This window comes from Staurois parvus, unplaced genomic scaffold (genome assembly GCF_062004578.1).
Source record: "Staurois parvus isolate SC_StPar_1 unplaced genomic scaffold, SC_StPar_1.0 ptg000237l, whole genome shotgun sequence".
Lineage (NCBI taxonomy): Eukaryota > Metazoa > Chordata > Amphibia > Anura > Ranidae > Staurois > Staurois parvus.
Window position 1 is genome coordinate 1,898,425 of NW_028318033.1, and position 14,094 is coordinate 1,912,518.

At 39.3% G+C, this 14,094-nt stretch overlaps 1 protein-coding gene across 1 annotated transcript in view; it reads left to right on the plus strand.

The window, feature by feature from the left end:
• BAZ1A (bromodomain adjacent to zinc finger domain 1A) overlaps window positions 1–14,094 on the plus strand; it is an 84,203-nt gene that overhangs the window by 6,929 nt on the left and 63,180 nt on the right. Inside the window, exons 3-5 of the mRNA XM_089680225.1 lie at window positions 7,725–8,003; window positions 9,368–9,499; window positions 13,384–13,485. Of these exons, the coding sequence (XP_089536351.1) occupies window positions 7,725–8,003; window positions 9,368–9,499; window positions 13,384–13,485 (513 nt within the window). The remainder of the gene's footprint in view (window positions 1–7,724; window positions 8,004–9,367; window positions 9,500–13,383; window positions 13,486–14,094) is intronic.

Sequence of the window (14,094 nt, forward strand, 5' to 3'; positions counted from 1 at the left end):
GGATGACCAGAGACTGCGGCCACAGTGCAGGGGATGACCAGAGACTGCGGCCACAGTGCAGGGGATGACCAGAGACTGCGGCCACAGTGCAGGGGATGACCAGAGACTGCGGCCACAGTGCAGGGGATGACCAGAGACTGCGGCCACAGTGCAGGGGATGACCAGAGACTGCGGCCACAGTGCAGGGGATGACCAGAGACTGCGGCCACAGTGCAGGGGATGACCAGAGACTGCGGCCACAGTGCAGGGGATGACCAGAGACTGCGGCCACAGTGCAGGGGATGACCAGAGACTGCGGCCACAGTGCAGGGGATGACCAGAGACTGCGGCCACAGTGCAGGGGATGACCAGAGACTGCTGACCTTTGGGGAGGGAGGGGGAGCGTGTACCTGAATTTGACAGGTACCCGCTCCCACTTCCGCGGAGTTGTCCTTCTCTCTTCTTCCCGGGCTTCTGTGACAGCCGGGTGCCCACTGCGCATGCTCGAGAAGCGCTGCGCTTTGTGAATGGCCCGGCGCCTTCTGGGACCTGTCATGTGTCCCAGAAGACACCGGATCATTCACAAAGCGCAGCACGTGCGCAGTGGGCACCCGGCTGTCACAGAAGCCAGCGCGGGAAGACTGTGCAGCGCTGGAGCGAGGAACAGGTAAGGCCCTGCAGGAGAGAAGAGCTGAGCGGCCGGCCCGGTATTCTGACATGGTGGCGGCAGAAATACCAGACCGGCTGCTTTATATTCGCTCCATAAGACGCACTGACATTTTCCCCCCTTTTTTGGGGGGAAAAAAGTGCGTCTTATGGAGCGAAAAATACGGTACATCCTTTCTTAGGCCAGTTTCACATGTGTGTTTTACACTCGGTTTTAGGTGTCCATTGACTTTTGCTAGACTGTGCATTTTCATGGAAGCTCATCAAAGTCCTGTGTACGCAGTCTTTGATGCACTTTCAGAAAACACACAGTCTATTAGAAGTCAATGGGAACGCACATAAAACCACATGTAAAACATGAATTTAATCTCAGCAGACCTTCATGGTATGTTTGGAGGAGCAATGTAGCCACCCTTGAACAGTAGCATTGTCAGCCTGTGAAAGGATAGTAGATGGATTAGTTAGGTGGACTTTACTGACAAATTTAAAGCAGAACTCCAGTTTTACATGAACTTTAAAGTGGTTGTAAACTCTTACATACACCCAGTGAAGTGACTGGCCTCAGGTGATACACAGATATGAAACAAAACAAATCATCCTACATAAGTTGTTCCTGTTTCTCTGCAGCGCTCTCTTCTCTACTTCCATTCAAAGTGTTGAATTAAAACTTGTCTGAGAGTTCAGGAAAAAGTGGGCAGAGAGCTGAAGTTACACTCTGCAGAGCTCAGAGAGGAGATCTTTGAGAGCTAATTGGAGGGAAGAGACAGAGACATGCCCCCCCCTTCACACAGCTCACAGGAACAGAGCTGAGGCTGTCAATCTGCTGGAGGTCACTTGTCAGAAGTGACTCATGCCGATAGCAGAGGAACAAAGCAGCTGATAGAAATTACACTTAGTGCTCTGGATTCAAACAAGTACACGCTATAGAGGGATGTGCTTTGTTCATATTTCATGTGTGAGGTTTACAACCACTTTAAATAGTTTGGACCAAACTAATGATTTACAAAGTGATTTTTAAGCTTATATTTTTTCCCTGAAAATAAAAGAGATGTCATACTTACTGTACCTGCTCTGTGCAATGTGTTGTATAGAGCAGCCCCGATCCTCCTCTTCTCAGATCCCTGCGCTCCTGGCTCCTCTCTGCTTACTATGGGGGCACTCGTGCATGCTCGCTCTTGAGCTGCCTTTGCATGTCTATTGACGCCGTCTCCCACTCCCTCCTCACTGGCTGTGATTGGTTCTGAGCCAGTGAGGAGGGTTGAGAAAGCTGCTGCTCTCATGCACAGAGTTGGATCAAAATCGGGCTCCAGTATATATTTATAGGGGCTTTATGCCCTAAAGAGTAAGTCATCTTTTTTGAAAAAAAATCATTCCCCTCTGGGTGATAAATGTACATTGCAAGGATTGCAACAAACTTTGTTGCAATTTCCTACCTTTTGTTATTCTGAAGAAATGGCTATTTGTTTGTGTCCATGTGCAGAGTGAAAATGAATGGGAGTGGTTTTATCATTTTCTGTCAGCTGCTGCACCTTTAGGGCTCTAATGAGGAAAGTGGCAGGGTCTGCATTCCTTTAGACGTGATTTCTCTTTAGGAGTATCTCGCCAAAAATGACATTTTCGTTGCAGGGGATTCCAAAAATCTGACTTTTATCTTTGTGCAGACTTCTGGGAAAGTCAGTAAGCCAATCACACAAGAAGGAAATGACATATCTACTTTGTGTTTCCCCTTGGATTATACCATGTTTTTGTCAAGACAAATTGGGCTTTCTTAAATGGTAATGGATTTCTCCTGACATTTCCCTTTTTTTTTATTTCTTTTCTATCAAAGGAAAACTGACTCAAAATGTGTGTATATGTATATATATATATATATATATATATATATATATATATATATATATATATATATATATGTATGTATGTATATATATGTGTATGTGTATATATATATATATATATATATATATATATATATATATATACACACATATACATTTTTTTTTTTTAAATTTAGCAGTGCATTTCTTACAATTATTTGCTACCAAAAACAACCCAAAATAAAATCCTCTGTTCCTGACGATTTTAGTGATACCACATACGTGTATTTTTGTACCTCTACTTAAAACACACGGACGCTAACTGATACCAACTTAAAAATTTTTTTTTTTTTTTAAATCTACCAAAAATATACTAACCCTGGCACTGACCAAGATCAAACTTTGATCTAGCTTTTTTTTTGCACAAATCTTATAGGAGTGTATACTTGTGAGCTACTATGGTGGCACAAGGTTCTTATAATAAATTAACTCCTTTAAATGTGACGGTGCGTCAACACATGAAACACATACTCACAATGCTGTGTGAAAATAAACAAATAAAATATTGAATGTGTCGCGCTCCTGAAAAGGGGTGTATAGTGATGTATGATATATACTTATGTGTAAAATAAATTAAATAAATAAATCTAAATAAATGAGTGAAGATTATCTCATAGTGATATAATATAAATGAAATTAACACACTCCCAATTAACTTAATTATAAATATCTAAAAATTATGTATTTGATAATGTGAAAAGATATAATATGATATGCCACAAATCAAATGAGCAAAGAAAAACCTCCTTGCATGATAATGTATATGTGCAAAAAAAGGTGTGCATGTGCAAAAATGCAAATATTGCCCAAAACAATAATATAAAAATATATATGTGATAAAGTGCAATGACCAATTAGATATGGAAAAATAAATAATAATAAAACTGTACAATTAATATATTATAATCACTCCACTTGTGCAACCTAAAGTGGTGATTAGAACTGTATACTGCTAATCCTTAGCTTAGATGGAAAACGTCCCAATCTGTGCAGATATATAGAAAGTCTATTGCTGTTGAGGTAGACTGTGGTGTTGCTTTCCTTCCACTAGATGGCCTCCTAGTTCCTTCTGAGTTTTGAGGGCTGGATGGATATAGATATCTCCCCTCCTGTTGTTTGGGGTCTATCTCCTATCTCCTCTTCCTCCCCTTTACTCCTCCGATTTAGGCCATGTAAAAGAAAAGTTCCCACATAGTGCTTATATCCTTTATAAAAAGATTTTAATTCATCTCCAGACAAATGCAAACTCACATTTCCACAGAGCAATACAGGCGTTTTTTTAAAAAGTGTGCCCTCGCACTAAGACAGTACTCGCCGTTCCGTTGATAGTGGCGTCGTGACGTCAGAGCCCCTCCCCTACGCGTTACGCCACAGGGTCATGTGGCTTCCTCAGGGGGATGTGATAAGACGCCATGACGCTTCTGCCCTTATGTAGGCCATTCCAGCGCCATTTTCTCGAAGTCCGCACGGAGGCGGCCATTTCTATGGGGCCAAATAATTACTTATATTCATGCGTTGTGTGCATACATGGAACACATTGCTTATGTTATATTGGCAAGATTAGTTAACAACCTTTTACTCTGACTTACTGTCACTAGTACTGTGATCGGGCTGGGCACCATCAAATACAATAATTATAAACACAAACCTATACTTGGACATATTAATAGTTGTGGTACTTGTAGTGCCACCATTAGAAATATAAAAAACTTTTTTTAAAAATTATATAAAATATTAATACAAGAAAAAACTTATTTTATTTATTACAAGGAGAGAAATTAAAATAATGTAAATAATTATGTGTAAGTATTTTTATAAATAAAGATAAATGTAAAAATAAATATAAAATTAAAATAATAAATCTAAATAAAAGAAAATGAGAATAAAAATAAAATTAAAATAAATGTGAATAAAAATAAATATAAATATAAAAATAAATATAAATATAAATAAAAATAATAATAAAAATAAAAATAAAATGAAGATGAAAATAATAATAATGAAAAAAATATAAATATAAATATAAAAATAAAAATGAATACATTTTTAATAAATATTAAATATAAATGCCAATAATGATATTGATAAAGATAATTCAAAAATGAAAAATATATATATATAAAAAAAAATTATTTTCCAGTAATAGTGATTAAAGATATTATTTGAAATTATATGTTAACTTAATCCCCTTACTATCTAATCATTCAATCCTATAACCATTCATGAATGTATGTTATACTATATTTTTATAGTTTTTATTATTTTACACTCTACATTTGGAGAACATGTGTGATATCAAAAATATTTATTTATTTAAAGATTATGAAACAATCTAGAAAGTCTTTACCATCAATGCACCACTCTTAAATGAATTAATGCTGCGATAACGTTGTGCACGCATGTGCTCACCCACCCACACCTGAAGTGGTGTGTGCGTGGGTGCACACGAGCGCACAACCGTCACGGCATTCTATTACTATTATATATCTAGCGGAATCTCATGAAATGATATACTCTTCATTAATAATTACTAATGAAACAGGATAAATCAAATTCCTTATTTAGGCCTTTTGGATCCAAACAATTCATTTCGTATATCCATTTAGACTCCTTCTTACTAATCTCTCTAATTATTGTAATATCTCTAATTATTGTAATCTAATAATTGTTTTGGGCAATATTTGCATTTTTGCACATGCACACCTTTTTTTGCACATATACATTATCATGCAAGGAGGTTTTTCTTTGCTCATTTGATTTGTGGCATATCATATTATATCTTTTCACATTATCAAATACATAATTTTTAGATATTTATAATTAAGTTAATTGGGAGTGTGTTAATTTCATTTATATTATATCACTATGAGATAATCTTCACTCATTTATTTAGATTTATTTATTTAATTTATTTTACACATAAGTATATATCATACATCACTATACACCCCTTTTCAGGAGCGCGACACATTCAATATTTTATTTTTTTTTGCACAGTTTTGTTTGTTTCTATTTTCTTTTCCTGCAAGAAGAGAAAGATGCAATGTATCTTTCCCTTTACTCAAAAGAGGAAGTAAGTACGGGGGCGGGCTCACGGTTACTGATCACTGTGATAGCTAATCAGATGATTCTCGATCATTAGTACAAGACTCGGGGCTTTCGGTGAGAGCCCAGTCTCTATGCTGGGAGTGCGCTGTGCAGTGCACTCTCAACACAGAGAGATGCGCATATATGCAGTCCCATGGATAAAGACCCACTTCCATGAGGCTGCGTATATGTGTAAAATCAGGAGATCGGCTTGAAAGTCTAACTTTAGCAAACCTTTTTTAGCAGTTTCCCTAGCAGTTTTTTTCCTTTTCGGGACAAAGATTTTAAGGCCTCCCTTGCAGAATGCATGCAGAAAAACTCACATCTCTGCACGCTGGTGTAAGGGCACAAAGAAACGAATTGTTCTCTTTATGTCCTGTTCACACCACAACACCAGTATCTTGTGCATTTTTTTTTTCTGCGTAGGAATCCGCTACGTGATTAAAACTCACCGAAACGTGCATGAAAACTGATGTTTCTGATATAAACTTGTGTCTCTATAAGTGAAATCTGCATGTTGTTTTCTGGATGTATGGTGTGAATGAGGCCTAAAGTGGAGCTAACATTTTGCTTTGATACACTGAGTCTGCAGACTTTTTATTGTAGAAGAGACATGCAATTTCCCTTATATAGGGAGAAAACTAGCCATGGTAGTTTTAAATGTTTGTAATTTCCAATAGCAATGTTCTCAGGCAAGAATAACTCCAAATTGTGTCCTTTATGCATGATATTTGCAAACAATGTAGAAGAGTTGAAGGTGACAAAGGCAAAGATCCATTCAAAAACCTTATTCCCTCTTCTGCAATAAAACACACCTACCTGCCTGCTCACAGTGATCCCTAGACTGTAAGCTGCACTGCACATGCGCTGCTCTGCTTACAGCGGCCAAGCTGATCCTGTGTTTGGGATGAGTGGTTCCTGCACATGTGCAGAAGTGATGTTATCGTGCATGAGACAGTGAAAATGACTGAAACCCAGCTCACAGGAGAAGATGCCATTGCAGACAAAGGAGCGTTGGAAAGGTGAGTATTCCTTCTTTTAGTTCTGTTTTAACTTTATGAATAAAAGTTGAGCATTTCAAGCACTCCTGTCAGTGATAAATGGTTTGCTGCAACCATCTGTTACTTTTGCTGGACAGCCTGGTCTGTTAAAAGAAGTTGAAAAATAACAGTTCTATTGCTTGATGATCCAGCATGCAAGTCTGTTACAGGGGGACTTGTAAATCAAACACTGCTGTGTTGTTAATGGTAGTGGCAGACTGCATCACATATGTCATTTTTATTTTGCCTGTATTTCCATTTTAAACTTCTTGCTGTGTGTGCGAGAATTTCTGTTGTCATTGACATCTGTTATAACTGACACATTGGGGGGGGGATTACTAAAACTTGAGCACGGAGAACCTGGGGCAGCCAATCGGCTTCTAACTTCAGCTTGTTCAATTAAACTTTGACGATAAATTCTGGAAACTGACTGGTTTCTGTGCGGAGCTGCACCAGATTTTGCACGTTTCAGTTTTAGTAAATCTTCCCCACCTTGTTTGATTTCCTTTATGGTTTAGAAACCTGAGATATAATCTGCAACAGTGTACAATTGTTACTTTGGCTGTTTATTATACCTGGACTAGGAACTGTTCTTGGACATTATGTAAAGGAAACCTGTTGTGAGAAACTATGGAGATTTCATTGCTTACCTCTTTAGGGGAAAAAACAGATCACTGGCTGTCATGCTGATCCAATGCCTTCAGCACTTTGAGTCAGTGACCTTAGATGATTATGTTGAATAGGAAGTCTTTCTTCACTATGACTTGACTTGATTCACGTTCTTAGATTTGCATCTATAACAGTAGGGTACTGTAATTTACACAAGCCTATTGAAAATGCCTAACATGGGCAGGTGCTTAGTCCTTCTATATGCCACATGCTTGCTATGAATTTGCTTCCCTATTGCCACAGTCTTGTCATATTGCATCCTTGGCAAAGTGTATTCATCCAATACCGTGTGTAGAATAAACCATTGTAATTAAGCCATCATATAGCTTCCTATATTTTTTACTGTATATTTTCAGACATGTTCAGAAAGGTTTAAAATATTTTTTTTCCTTCTCTATTAACACAGTGAGTTTTTTGAGCGCACTATCCTGTGCAACAGTCTTGTATGGAGCTGCTCCTTCACTGGAAAGTCTGGGCTTACCTATCAAGAAGCACTTGAATCTGAGAAGAAAGTAAAGAAGAGTCTGCAGAATTTCCCTGAGTCCATGGCTGTGCCAATGCTCTATCTGGCTACACTTGCCAGTCATCAGAAATTATCAGACTTGTGTGATGATGTATATGATTATGTGAAGGATCGCTTCTTTGTTGGTGAAACTGTTACCGTTGTGAGAAATAGTGGTGCAAGGTAAATTCCTATAGATTATGGTGTAGACACTGGAGGATTTGTGAAAAACTACTTGATTGGTGATGCCTTGATTGTTGATGGTACAATGACTGAAGTTCTTCTTTATGTTGTATATAGCTGGGTTTTGCAGTCAGAATTTTCAGTAATCTTTTCAAGTAACATCCATTTTAATTATAAATGGATTGTAAAGTTTAATTGCATTATGTGGTGACATATTAACCAGTTCCCAACCGTGCTATAGCCGAAGGACGGCTACAGCGCAGTTGTCTGGTTCTGGGACAACGCCAATGGACGTCATTCCAGACCATGCCCCCAGCGACGGCGTGTACCCAGCGCCGCTGGTGATTGCTGTGTCCTATAGACACAGCTGATCATGGGATACGGTAAACGGCCAATCATGGCGGCCTTTTACCACGTGATCAGCTGTGTCCAATGACACAGCAGATCACCAGTAAATGCAGTTCCCAGTTATCTGCTGCACTTTCCTCACGCTGTCACAACGTGAGGAAAGCACTGCCGAGAACCGGCAGTTGTCAGCGAAGGGATCAGCACTAATGTTCAGTGCCGCCCACCTGTGCCCATCAGTGCTGCCCACTTGTACCCAGCAGTGCCACCCACCGGTGCCCATCAGTGCTGCCTATCAGTGCAGCCTCATCAACGCACATCAGTGAAGGAGAAAAATTACCTGTTTGCAAAATTTTATAATAGAAACAAAGAAAAACTTTTTTTTTTTTTCAAAATTTTTGCTCTTTTTTTTTTTTGTTTATACTGCAAAAAAACACCCAGGGGCGAATAAATACCTCCTAAAGAAAGCTCTATTTGTATGAAAAAAATGATAAAAATTTCATATGGGTACAGTGTTGCATGACCGCACAATTGTCATTCAAAGTGCGACAGCGCTGAAAATTGGCCTGGGCAGGAAGGGGGTATAACTGCCCAGTAGGCAAATGGTTAAACGATAAGTATGGGATTTAAAAATAACAAAACTTACTCGCCTACATGGATGCTCACCTACATGGATGTAGCATTGGTCCCCAACAGGGCCTGCCAGAAGAGGGGAAAGTGGCTTTTATGTCCAATAGGTTGCATGGTTTAAAAAAAAAAAAAAAAGTTCACTTTAAACTATAAATCTATAAGACAGTTTATGTATTGTTGGCTAAGTTATTTTCTTATTGTTGGCTTAGATGTTGTTTCTTTTTCTGTGAAAAGAAGTCTTTGTTCTTGGCTTTGCGGATCAGCAGATGGAAGACAGTGATGGATCTGCAACTTGTTTCAACGTGCCTTTTGTTAGTCTGTATATATCCCTAAAGCAGTGTTTGCATGTATTTTCACATTATCACAGATTTTTTTGTTTTTTGTTTCAGGTTGGAGTGCACAATTTTGGAGGTTAAAGTTCCTCCACCACAGAATGGCATGACAAATGGTCATAATGTCGACAATGACACTATTGTCATCAGTGATAGTGATGATGATGAGCCTCCTGTACCAGAGAGCTGGTAAGCAGAGCATAATAAACTAAAACTGTGTTATGTGCATATTTGTTAAAATCCCAGCTTGTTCTGCATCTTGTCAGTGTTAAAGCTAAATTACAGGTATGGATTTTATTGCATAGTTACATTGGTCCAGCATGGACTAATACCTGTGGAACTAGAAAATTCCTGTAGTAGTACTTCCGTGATCGCTGCTTTCTTCTAGGTCCTGTGCCAAGCACCTGTTCGCTCCCTTGGCAAGGGTGTCATTCACAGAACTGTTTTTGTTTTTTCTCAAGGAATGCAAGGCATTCTCTGATTGAACAAAGTGTAGAGGTGGGGAGAGTGACATCATGATCTCTACCTGCTCCAATCAGGGAACACTTTGCATTCATGGAGAAAAATGCAAGTTGTTCACTGAATGGCAACTGTGCCAAACGAGTGACCCCCTGTGGTTACTATGCAGCAGGGCAGCTGCTTGGAATGGGACCTGGAAAACAGGGTAATTAATGTAGTAGTGGTGATGACTACCCTGATTCTTGCTTCTACAGCAGTCACATAGGTGTGGAAAATGCCTACTTATCCATACTTGGATTTCTGCTTTAGGAGCTTATGGTTTGATAACAGTATTGAGTTTGTTTGTGAAACTAGAACAAAATTATACATGACGTGACATTGTTGTCTGATCCTGATAGAACTAATGCTTGTAGCATCTGTGCACTGCAGTGTTAGTTTTTGTTTTCCTTGTAGTGTTTAATGTGTAATACCAACCATAATTTTTTTCAGCTTGAAAATGAAAGGAAAACCCTTGTATTTGCTAGCGATATAAACCTTTTCACTGACATTTCTTTCAGTATTTATAAGTCTTCCCCATTATGCTCATTAGAGTTTTTGCATTTGTGCTAGTGAAGGAAGCTTGATGTGTTAAAATGGCTAGAGTATTGTCTTTTGTAGTCGTTGATCTATCCAAATACATACTATTTTCAGACTAGTGGGTCGAGCCACCCACTGTCATGTTATATCACTTGGTGGCTGGTACAATTGCAAGAAAAAGTATGTGAACCCCTTGGGATTACGTGGAGTTTTGCATGAATTAGACATAAAATGTGCTCTGAACGTCCTCTAAGTCACAACAATAGAAGAACACAGTCTGCTGAACATAATACTACACAAACATTAGATGTTGCCATGGTTTAATTGCACATAACATGTAAACATTCACAGTGCAGGGAGGAAAAAGTATGTGAGGCCCTAGCTTAATGACTTCTCCCAGAGCTAATTGGAGCCAGGAGTGAGCCAACCTTGACTCCAGTCAGTGTGATGATATTGGATGTGTTGCTGACAGCTGTCCTGCCCTTAAAAAACACACACCTGTTTTGGGTTTACTGGTTTCAAGAAGCACTGTCTGATGTGAACCATGCCTCGCAGAAAAGAGCTCTCAGAAGACCTACGATCAAGAATTGTTGACTTGCATGAAGCTGGAAAGGGTTACAAAAGTATCTCCAAAAGCCTTGATGTTCATGTGTCCACGGTAACACAGACTGTCTACAAATGGAGAAAGTTTAGCACTGTTGCTACTCTCCCTAGGCGTGGTCGTCCTGTAAAAATGACTGCAAGAGCACAGCGCAGAATGCTGCATGAGGTAAAGAAGAATCCCAGAGTGTCCGCTAAAGACCTACAGAAATCTCTGGCACATGCTAACATTTTTGTTGACACATCTACAATAAGGAAAACATTAAACAAGAATGGAGTACATGGGAGGACACCACGGAGGAAGCCATTGCTGTCCAAAAAGAATATTGCAGCACGTTTGAAGTTTGCAAAAGAGCACCTGGATGTTCCACAGCACTACTGGCAAAATATACTGTGGACAGATGAAACCAAGATTGAGTTGTTTGGGAAGAACACACAACACTATGTGTGGAGAAGAAAAAGGCACAGCACACCAACATCAAAACCTCATCCCCACTGTAAGACATGGCGGAGGGAGCATCATGGTTTGGGGCTGCTTTGCTGCCTCAGGGCCTGGACGGATTGTTGTCATTGATGGGAAAATGAATTCCAGAGTTTATCAAGACATTTTGCAGGAAAACGTACGACCATCTGTCCTCCAACTGAAGCTCCGTAGAGGATGGGTGATGCAACAGGACAATGACCCAAAGCATACAAGTTATTCAACAAAACAATGGCTGCAACAGCACAGAATACGCCTTCTGGAGTGGCCCAGTCAGAGTCCTGACCTCAACCCGATTGAAATGCTGTGGCATGACCTTAAGAGAGCGATTCACACCAGACATCCCAAGAATATTGCTACACTGAAACAGTTTTGTGAAGAGGAGTGGTCCAGAATTACTCCAGATCGTTGTGCAGGTCTGATCTGCAACTACAGGAAACGTTTGGTTGAGGTTATTGCTGCCAAAGGAGGGTCAACCAGTTATTAAGTCCAAAGGTTTACATACTTTTTCCTCCCTGCACTGTGAATGTTTACATGTTATGTGCAATTAAACCATGGCAACATCTAATGTTTGTGTAGTATTATGTTCAGCAGACTGTGTTCTTCTATTGTTGTGACTTAGATGACGTTCAGAGAAGATTTTATGCCCAATTCATGCAAAACTCCACGTAATCCCAAGGGGTTCACATACTTTTTCTTGCAACTGTAATTGTACAAACTGCAAAAGATAGTCTTTCAGAGAAATAATTTCCTGATTACTAGTGCCCTTTACCAGATCAGTGGAGAAGCCCTTTAGTTCATTATTTTTAGTTGCTAGTATTCACAGATCTTGAAATTCACTGCAGTTCTTGTAAACTGCAGAATCCCAATTCACTTCGAAGTATTTGGTTTGTATGTTTTTTTGTTTTTTTTTTTCATAGGTGTACAAATCGATCCTCATTCTTACACATTGTAATTCCAGTCTTTGTTTTTGCCCACCTTACAGTTTCTTTCTTCCAGCTATATTCTATAAAATAAAATCTAAGAGAAACTGTTGGATCCACCTAGTAAAATCTAAGAGGAAGCATTCAATCTCCTTGTAATTTGTGTAATGTTAAACTTACGCAGATCTCTGACCGCTTGTGACCCTGTGAGATACAAAGACTTGAGTGATCTAACTCCTTATTGAAATAGACATAAGAAGTCTAACCTTTGGGTTATACTGCTGTCTACATGCTTCATTTTCTATGCAAGTGTCCTAGGACAATGGATGTCTGCTGTGTTAAAGGCTTATTTTTTTGCTAGCACTCTTTGTATTTAATTTTTTTTTTTTTAGTGAAAACTCCTCTGAAGAGTCATCTCTGATTGCAGTTTTTAGGCATGGCTGTCTTGCTTTTGGAGTACTGTGTCCAGACCCAGCAGGACTAGATTTTGTGGGAATAGTATTGAAGTGACCTTCAGGCACTGGGTTCTGCATGGAGTTTCCAGATATGTGGCCCTTAGATCTCAGCAGCCGTTATTGAAAATGGGAGCATTACACTGCAAAGGGGCTGTAAAGGCAGAATTCCTTATCAGTCTCGTGTAACATGTCCTCAACCACACATGTAGCCTGGTCAGATTCTGACCATACCCAGTGATATGTCTATAGTCTCGGTTAATTTTGTCCACCCTTAGAAAATGATGGTAAAGCAAATGAGACCGATGTAATCCAGCAGATCACTGCAAATGGAGTATAAAAAAGAAACTTTCTGTCAAGTGAAGTATGTCTTAAGTTCTGATTTTCAGCCAGTATTGCTCACCTGTCTGACTACATTTGTGGTTGACTCATTTTGGTAATAGAGGACATGAAAATTGTCATTACTGTCATTAGTGCATTACACATTTTTACAATCCAAATACTGCCTTGTGTAAGATTTTGAGGCAACATGGATTTGATATCATTTGCATATTTTTTTTTTTTTTAATTTTTCTTCTGTAGGAAGAAAATAGAACCAATCGACCCAACTTTATTCAAGTACAAAGTGAAGCCTGTTGTAGAAGCGATGTATGAATCTGTTACCGTTCGACAGTGCCAAATCAGGTATGCATAGGAACTGTGGATCTTGTAAGGCAGTAGGAATAATGCATCATTAGGTAGACTATGCTCCAGTTGCATTTGAAAAGGAGCTACAGGACTGGCACTTTTATTTGCAGTGTAACTGAGATGGGTGGTAGCTGTGAGAATGTCTAACTACGTTTGTTTCTGCATCAGCAGCTGTTTTTTTAAGATTGCTAATATGACTACTGAAAACCTAACTCCCTCTCCCCAATTACATTTTTTAAAGTAGACATCCAGCCACATTTGTGTCCTATTGATTAGAGTGGGGTATGCTGGAACATCTACCATGTCCCCCTCATCTTATGACATTTATTTTTTTAAACACTAGTACACACGTTTAATCATTAGCTGACGCTAGGAAAATGGGCAGCATATCTCAGATGTGTGGAAATAGCATTTTCATTGCCTATCCTCACCTGTGGTGCTTCCAGCTGACTTTACAATGTGCCACGTATGGCCATAGCTGTCCCCGTGTGTAGCTCTGTGCAAGTGCCAGGAGATGCCAATTTTCTTTATAGCCAGACGTTTTCATAGCTCGCGTTTCAGGAGACCACTGAAAGTGCTTGAGGAGAGGAATGCTACATGGGGCAG